Consider the following 9,481-nt stretch of genomic DNA (forward strand, 5'->3'; position numbering starts at 1 on the left):
AAAAAAAAAAAAAAAACCACTTTATTTTTCTCTTGCTAACCTAACCCCCTCTTGTCTGGTTATCGTGGGTCTCACCACAGAGTCCAGGAGGAGAGAAGTGCTATAGCCAGGCCAGCTTTTATGAAGCCACTGGAGCAGAAATGAACTTCCTACCAATCAAAAGAAATACTAACTCAAAAAGGAAAATCATTACAGTTGTTTAAGACTGAGAAAAGTGGAGATGGGGGGGGGGTCTAGCCTTCAACAAGTAGAGGTAAGAGGACAGCCTGGGCTACAAAATAAAACCAGGTCTCAAAAACCAAAAGAAACAAGGAATATGGGTGTGGTTCAGTGGTAGAGGCTTGCCTAACAAGTACAAAAGTATGGGTTTGGGAGAGGAAGGACAAAAGAAGGGTCAGTCGCACGTGAAACAGAGAGGCAGCTCTGTCACTAACCCTGGGTGAGGTCACCCTGCAGCTGCTGTCAGTCACTTAGACCAGGATGAGGGTTCAGGACAATTGCCTAGGTCTACCCTGACAGCCTAGCCTGGGGGTCTGCTGGAGGATGTCAACCAACCCAGGTGTCCTCACTAACCCTCAGAGACCCACCTGCCTCTGCCTCGAGAAGGCTGGCATTAAATGCATGTGCTGCCATGTGATTGCCCGGTCCCACAAGTGCCCTTCAGTCCCCAAAGGAAAGGGGGCTTCCATTTTGTTTTTGAATATGATTTGAAACAGGGTTGTACTACGCGGCCTAGGCAGGCCTTCGGTCCCTCTACCTCCCCCAAAGCACTTATATCCTCTTCTAAATGAAGACTCCCTGCAGGGCCGTGGTAGCACACGCCTTTAATCCCAGCATTTGGAGGGTAAGTCTGTAAGGCCAGCCTGGTCAACAGAGCAAGTTCCAAAATAGCCAGGGCTACACAGAGAAATCTCTGTCTCAAAATACTGAAAAATAATAAATAAGTAAATGAGTGAATGAATGGATGAACGAATGAATAGTAAATAAATCGAGACTCCCTCTGATAGTATTTACTAACAGACAAAACACTCGAGGGGTCATAGCTCCTTGCTTTTAAAAGAAAACAGTCTGGGTTTTTACCCTGAGGGAGGAAAACTATATGCAAACTGACTTGCCTCTCCCTGCCCAGAGGGCTCTCCAGAGCTGATGCTAACTCAAAATTACACTGCAGCAAGACCAGCTGTGCACACCTCACAGGAGACAGCAACAAACACTTCTCTGAATATTCCTTCCCCATCTTCTCCTACCTTCACTGGCTTTAATTCCATTCAGTTGAAGTACTGAAGAATAAGCAGCCACTATTAAGGAGAGGAAGAATGTGCCAGGTCCCACTGAAGGGACATGACGCCATCCACTGCAAACAAAGCTAGGAACAACGAACCCAAAGATTCAAATAATGCATCATACAGCAAAACGGAAAAACGAACAGCCTCATGCTCTCCCAAAACAAACAGGGTCCCAAACTTCTGAAACAGAAACTTGGGAAATGGATGAATTTGTAAAACATGGGGTGTATCTTGCTGGACTGGACTTTACACAATGGGTGGTGGCAAACCGAACTCGCTTTGCTGTACAAAACGTGACAGGAAATGTAGCCACAGCAAGTGTGGAAGCCGTCAGGAAGCTGCAAAGCTCAGGGCCCTGTGAGGGGACTAACGGGTGGGGAGAAGCGTTGCCCACCTTCACCTTCCCTTTCACAAAGCTGGCGATGTCGTCCTTGTTATCGAAGACCGACAGGGTGTGCAGCAGGTTTTGCTCCAGCCAGTCCCAGTGCTGGTTGATCTCCTCCAGCGTTGCTCCTGGATTTGGACAGACACGTGCGTCAGGAAACAGAAGGGACTGCTAACACATGAACTCAGTTTACAGCTCCTGCCTTTTGTGAGTCTGTGTATCTTACATCACAGTCAGGGCGCCTGCTGTAGAGCAGACCCCCTCCATTAAAACCAGTCTCCTCCTGCAGTGTGGGTCTCTGCAGGGACAAATCCCACCGCCACAACACAGGCCAGCTGACCGAGAAGGTCACTCTTAGATGTGATGTAGCCATCTTGCCTGCTTTGACAATGGGCCCTGATCTCCATCTCCACTCAGTGACAGAGATGTTGGTCATTACATAGCTATCCCAACATAGAACATGCCCCCAGGCAGCAAACTCACTGCCCACAGGCTCACACAGTGTACCCTGTGAGGAGGTCCTAAAGCCCAGGTTCACAGTGGAAGAGCTGCTGCTGCAAAGCCCTATTGGCTATACAAGAATGTGACCACTTGGGAGCAGCAGAGCTCGTGCCAGCCAGGGGCGGCCTTAGAAATGAGCTGTCTACAGATGGATACCTTGTGACACTTACAGATACACCCCTCAAATGCATAGAGAAGAGTTCTTACAGTGCATGTTATGAAAACACACACACACACACACAAAAGCATGAAATCATATGCAATCCATCAGTTAATTTCTTTTCAAGGCAATTAAAATTCTTACTATACTACCGAAGCACTAAGCAACACTGTTAACAAAAGCGTAGGGCTGTCAGCCATCTCTTTCTTCTCCATCTCCACTGGGTAATGGACACCTGACATGGGATCTGTGTCAGATGCTCAGCTAAGAGCATCGAGGACAGGTAGAGTCCCTGACCAGAAAAGTTTTTTTCAGTCACATTTCCAAAATGGGAAGAGAGTAAGCTCAGAGAAGCTAACACTACTGAACCACAGTGCAGAGTCACTCAAAGCAAGCAAGGGTCAGCAGAAACTAGTTATCCCAAAGCAGGAGTGTTTTGCTAAAAAAAAAAAAAAAAAAAAAAAAAAAAAAAAAAATGAGCTTCCTTTTTCTGTGTTACGTGTAGTCTTCTTCTCCCTGAACATAACTGCAAAGATCTTGGAAATACATGTATTACATTAGGGTCCCTTGTCCGGAACTGCTAGTCAGAAAGGCCGCAAGTCTGAATTGTGGCATGCTGTCACAAGTGTAAAAACCTACAGCTGCCTAATGTCTGATGGCTAGATATTTACAGACTTTCTTCACACACAAGATTTAAAATACAGTTTAAGAAAAACGGAGGCTGTGGGGAGAAAGTACATGAACTTCATGCCTAGACCAAGGTCCCAACCCCACAATATTAAGTCTATGCAAGTATTTCACAAGCCAAAATAATCCAAAACACTTGAGCATGAGCATTCTGGGTGAAGAACCAACTTGCACTGCACGCAATAAAGTGTCAGAGGGCTCAATCTGGACTTGTGATTTGGGTCCGTGGAAACGAAGACCACATGTTAAATTGGGCCACTGTTCTGAGTGGGCAGTGAGGGTAGGAACAGGAAAGACCTGAGAGGCTGCAGCAGAAGGAAAATGGAGAGTTAAACACCACAAAGGACCCAATCCCTTTGGGCACCACTCAGAGGAGCGTGTTTGCATCCTCACTAAATCCAGTTGTCTCAGCACGGGACCAGCCATGTGGTTCTCAGCCCAGTGCCTCTATTCACAGGTCTCGGTTCGGTTCCTGCACCTATAGCTCATGACCCCTGACCTTCACTTCCCTCCAGCTCTACCTCCCCAGACGGATTCAGTTGGGGCTTACCAAGAGTTAGCCCTGGGGCAAGAGGCTCTTCTAGTTTTCTGCTTTCCTTCCTTAGACATCTCGGGGTTCCAGGAACCCCCTAGCCCCTCTGTAAGTGTGGGAGGTCCTTCTGATATGTGTTGCTTTTATTGGCTAATAAATAAAGAAGCTGCCTTGGCCTGTGATAGGGCAGAGTAGAGGTGGGGAGGAGGGCTGGGTTGTGGGGGAGGGAGGAATACTAAACTGAATGCTGGAAGAAAGAAGGCAGAGTCAGGAGAAGCCATGTATCTGCCGCTGCCAGGGACTGATGCACCAGAACCTTGCTGATAAGCCACGTGGGTTAACCAAAGATATAAGAACTAGCTAGAAATATGCTTAAGCTATTGGCCAAGCAGTATTGTAAATAATATAGTTTCTGTGTGATTTTGTGGTCTGGGCAGCTGGAAACAAACAAGTGGCTTTCCCCCAACACTTCTGGCTCCCCACATCTCTCTGTACAACCACCCAAGTCCAGCCTTCCCATGACCATCCAACCTCAGCTTCTTCATTTTCCCTCTCTTCTCTGACCTTTTGAACTTGGTACACCCACCGAGCACCCTTCTGGCCCCTCAGCTGACTGTGGCGCACCACGGGCTGACAGCTCAGGCAGTTTACCCTCCTCTGACCTGCATATGTCCCCATCCCTCAGCACTGTGTAAGTGACAGTATCCAGAATGGCACCTTGGCATCTGGAGAGCAGGAGTCCCTTTACAAAGTTAGCTCTGCCACAGCCTGTGAGTCTGCACAGAGCTGGAGAGGGCAGGCCTTTATGTACCATCAGACGGAACCAACCAGGACACTGAGCAAACGAAAGGAGAAGAAACTGAAGAGGAACCATCTTCATCAGCCTTCAGTATCCCGCTATGGTTTTTCAGAGGTACTTCCTCATTCGTAAAAACAAAACAGTTGGAGGAACAGGCAAGAGGGAGAGGGGAGAGAGCTGCTGATCTGTATTCAAGATAAAAAGGGAAATGGAAGCCCGAATATTTATCCTGGGTCACATTTCAGATGAGAAGCAAACCAAGCTTGCAGCACAAGGTTCTCCCTGCAATCCCCCTCTTCATGCCTCTTCCCAGATGCAGGGATGCAGGTGATGCTTCATTTGTTTTAAAGATTAGATTGTTTTTAAATATGTGTATTGGGGCTGTGTGTGTACACTGCATGCAGTTGGCCACGGAGGCCAGAAGAGGGTGTCTGGGTCTCTAAATCTGTAAGCTGCCAAACACAGATGCTGGGAACCAAATTCAGGTCATTTGCAAGAGTAGTAATTGGGCTCAACTGCTGACCATCTCTCCGTCCCCTGGGATACAGGCTTTCCCGATCATGTCATCAGAGCTCCCAGGAGCTAAGAATAACTACTAACAGCTTCAACGGACAATTTAGATAACACGAATAAAACCATAGTCAAATCCCAACCCCAATATATCACTGAGGAATTAAAAGTTGAGACAGAAGTTGAAGAGAGGGCTCAGTGGTTAAAAGCACTGGTTGTTCTTCTAGAGGACCAGAGTTCTACTCCCAGACCTACAGGATGGCTCTCAACTGTCTGTAATCCCAGTTCCAGGGGATCTGACTCTTCTAATCTCCACGGACCCCAGGCACACACATATGGTATACAGCCATAAATGCAAAACATCCATACACTTAAAAGAAAAATAATGTATTTTTTTTAAATGATTTGAGATAACTAGACATGGTGGCCCACTCCTTTTATCCCAGCACTTGAGAGGCAGGTGGGATCTCTGAGTTAGAGGCCAGCCAGGTCGACAGAGTAAGTTCCAGCACAGCCAGAGCTACAGAGAAACCCTGTCTCAGGGGGTGAAGCGGGGAGGGGGGAGCCCGACTTCTACTCTCACAAAGCACTTCTTTGCAATGTTTGTAATAAGGAAAGAAACTCCACAACTAAAAAAGGAAATTACTACATAAAACCCATCTCTGGGCCACAGCACGACTGAACTGTGTCTCTGTGCTTGTGAGTGGAAGTCCTCGCGCATGCCTCTCCCGGCAAAGACAATCGGAGCGAGGAACATTTCTACCCCAGGGTCTGTTTCCTACAAAAGTTGCCAAATGGCAGGGAAACTTTCCAAAGGGAGTTTCCTCTGCAGAGAAGCCTCGGGACTGGCTTCAGGAGCGCCACAGAACAAGACAAGCGGATGCACGTCCATGACCACAGATGACAGGCTGAGATTCACTAATAAAAAACATCCCAAATCTGAAGCTTTGAAGGAACATGCATGATGCCACAAGAAGGAAATTCCATACCAGAAACTTGTTTTTACGGACAAAATTATTTTAAAAGATTGCGTATAATTAACTTCGCTATGTATAATATGTATGTATGTATGTATGTATGTATGTATGAAAGAAATAAATTGAGTTCTGTGTTTAGATAAGCGTTCCATCCCTAAAGTATTTTTATAACATTTATGTAAATATTCCAATATAATAAAGTAATCCAAGCAGTTCAGATAAGTGGTTCTCAGCCTGTGCTTTTGAAAGCAGGATCATTGCCAGTCCCGTGTAACTCTGATGTTCTCAGCCTTCCTCACGCTGCGGTCCTCTCGTGTGGTGACGCCCACCATAGCATTAGTTCAGTTTCTACTTCTGACTGTAGTTTTGCTGTTATGCATAGTAATGTAAATGTGTTTTCTGACGGTCTTAGGTGACCCCTGTGAAAGGGTCATTTGACTCCCAAGGGGGTCGCAACCCGCATGCTGAGAACCACACTGTATTAGATGCTTGCTCATGGCAGAGATGCCAGAGAACAGCCACTTAGCTGAGCCCTCTGAGACATCCCTGACACTAGCAGGGGACACACACACACACACACACACACACACACACACACACACACACACACGAGTAGGAGAACTCACCCTCCAGGTTAAGTCTTGTGAAAATAGGAGAAAAAGCCCTCGGGACAGCACACAGCACAAGGGTGTCCCAGCAACTGTTCCCATGATGCCCCTTTCTGACCACCAAGGGGTTACCTAATAGTTACCAGGATTATCTTTCTGTGACCCTCATGTCTCAGCATTTCTTAAATTAAAAAAAGAGAATTAACTTGGATTATCTTTGAGCACCCCCTCCAGGTGATCTCTGTTGACAAGTTGATCCACCTGGAAGTCAGGTAAACTTTGATTTTAGGATTCAGTTTTAAGTTTGCTTTTGTTTGTTCTCCTTATATGGTTCAGACTGATCTCAAATTCATGGTATCAAATGATGCTCCTGCCTCAATTTCTTCAATAGTTAGGAATACAGGCATGTAGCAACACATTCATCTCCAAAGAGATTTTTTTTAACCTCACTTTCAGCCTCAAAACATACTAGATCTAAAAGTTGGTCTCAGCATGCCCTTGCTATGAAACACCCACCAGCAACACACATCACAAAAGAATGCTTCCTTTCAATGAAAATGTGTACACAAGCAAAATTACTTAAAAAAAATACACTAACAGCTTAATGGCAGTATCTCCATGACAAGGGAACAAACATGAGTTGGCACCTCTCTTCCACTTCTAAAGGTGAGCCCCATGTGGAAAATTCCAGCCGGTGTTGTTTCAAGGAAATGCCGCGCTACTGAAAACAAGCCTAACAACCCTGACCTCAGAGCATAAACCCAGAAAGTTCACACTTTCCTCCTGCTGGGCTGCCTCCCAGATGTTTCTTGAAGCACCCTGTGAGTCCTCTGCTCGGAGAAAACGAGCTGGCACGTCCTTTGCCACCTTGGCATGAAGTTCAGGAAGACACTAATCTGGTCCACCCGGGAACATTTCCTCCCCTTAATAAAATCCACTCCGCAAAGACAAAGCAAACAGTGAGGCAGAACACAAGAAAGCAAAACACCAGCCACGGTCAAGGGCACGGATAAGAGACCGTGCGTCAGAAAGAACACCCTGAACGTACATTCTGTCAGAGCTCACGGCTAAGCTGGCTGCTAGCACCCCGGCGCCTGGTGTGACCCTGGCAAGTGGCCGGCTTCCTGCGCTCTGCATCCTGTGCTCTGCATCTTACCCCTCTGGAGTAGGGTGTGTTGCCTCTAGCGTACTGCTGAGAGGAATGGATGAGGAAAATAAAGGTGCTTAACAGGAGGATTAGCTCCTATGGCTCCCAACTTCAATTAGCAAGGGTTTGCACCTTTCCTTTAGTGATCTTTGAAGTTTCCAAAAGGGTGTCTGTCTTTCATTTTCCAAATCTAAACCATTAACTAAGTGTTCTTCAAACTACAGCAGTCCCTCTCTGTCTGCAGGGGACTGGATCCAGGGCTTCCCAAAGACACCGGAGTCCAGGGCTGTTCAAGCTCCTTATCTAAGATGGTGTAGTATTTGCAGGTTACTTACACACTCCTCCCAGATACCTTAAGTCATCTCTAGATTCCTTATAGAAAGCGAATGATACAGAATTCTCATAGCATATTTGTTTATGGAATACCAAGAAGTCTGTCCACGTCCGGTACAGATGCAAGGATTTTTGTTCTTTTGTTTTGCTGTTTTTAGTGGGTTTGTTTGTTCCATGTTGGTTGAATCTGCAGGTATGGAACATGGAGACATTAAGGCTCAGTGCATACACATCCTCAAGTGAGCATGCTTCTGCCCACCCAGCTGTGCATCCAGACCCTACCTGCCCATTTCACCCAAGCCCATGGAAAGCATGCTCCTAACCCTTCCTGCTTCTCCTTCATTTCATTCAACCCCATGGAGCAGACCTGGCAAGCAAGCACGGACTCTGCACTTATGCCTCTATGAACTCCTCAAGTCAGTTCAAGTCCAAATTAAGGTCTGGGAACGGGGCATTGTGGAAAGTCCTGTACAAGGCTAAGACGCTCCAGAGAAGAGCTCCACAGCCCCCTCTCCACTGGCTCTGGGATGGCTTCTTCCAGGAACCAGGAAAGACACAGCCCCCACCAGGCCTCGGCTGACAGTAAAAGGAGTCACCTTATTGCATAAGCAATTTGATTCTTGAAAACTGATTCTCACCAGATAACTCAGAGCCCCTGCAGAAGCTCTTTCCTGTTCTTCTCTTTCTTTGTGTGCTTCCTAGAAATCAAACGTGGACAACAAACAACCCACCCGGTGTTCAAAGACACGGTGATGAGTAAGATGTGCATGGCAGCATTGTTGCAACAGCACTGAGGACCACTGAAAATTACCAGGACATGTCATGTGGAAATTACAGAGGACAGCGTGACCCGGATGGCCTGGACTTCAAGTGCAGGACAAGATTGAGAGCACCGGACACTGCAATGACAGGGATGCCTCATTCTTACAGGGAGAGCCCCAAAGCTTGCCACAGCATAGGAATCCACTCAGCAAGGTCCAGACCCTCACTCAGCGTTTCTCAACCGGTGGGATATTTCACAGGGGTCGCATATCAGAGATTTACATTATCATTTCTAACAGGAGCAAAATTACAGTTATGAAGTAACAATAAAAATAATTTTATGGTTGGGGTCACCGTAACATGAGGAACTGTATTAAAGGGTAACAACACGAGGAGACCCACGGCTCCAGCCTGCTCCTCTCCACTTGACTAGGGATTAGCTCCTGGTATTCTGCCCCCCTCATTCCGTGCCTCGTGTCCTCTTCCTACTCATGGGCCAACTGTTAGATGTCCAATTCCAAAAAGAAAGCTGTCATACCCTGGATTACCACCCCGAAATTCTGACATGCGATGACGTAAACGGACCAAGAACACGCGATGACATGAATGAACCCAGAAGACATGACAAGCCGCTTTCAAAAGGATGAATCATGCATGATTTCCCCCAATGAGATGTGAGTCAAATCCAGAGAGAGATAACAGAATGGTGGTGGCCAGAGGCATGTGATAGGAAGGTCCAGAAGTAGTTGTCTCCTCTGGACGGTGATTCAGCTAGGAAGGTGTCTCCTCTAGAC

General features: G+C 46.8%; 1 protein-coding gene across 2 annotated transcripts in view; it reads right to left on the minus strand.

The window, feature by feature from the left end:
• The window catches only part of Tbc1d8 (TBC1 domain family member 8), a 104,607-nt gene that overhangs the window by 38,519 nt on the left and 56,607 nt on the right, over window positions 1-9,481 (minus strand). For both annotated transcript variants that reach the window (XM_013351072.2, XM_026785483.1), the window contains exon 3: window positions 1,681-1,799. In XM_013351072.2, the coding sequence (XP_013206526.2) occupies window positions 1,681-1,799 (119 nt within the window). The remainder of the gene's footprint in view (window positions 1-1,680; window positions 1,800-9,481) is intronic.

The sequence above is a fragment of the Microtus ochrogaster genome, linkage group LG2, assembly GCF_000317375.1.
Source record: "Microtus ochrogaster isolate Prairie Vole_2 linkage group LG2, MicOch1.0, whole genome shotgun sequence".
Classification (NCBI taxonomy): Eukaryota; Metazoa; Chordata; class Mammalia; order Rodentia; family Cricetidae; genus Microtus; species Microtus ochrogaster.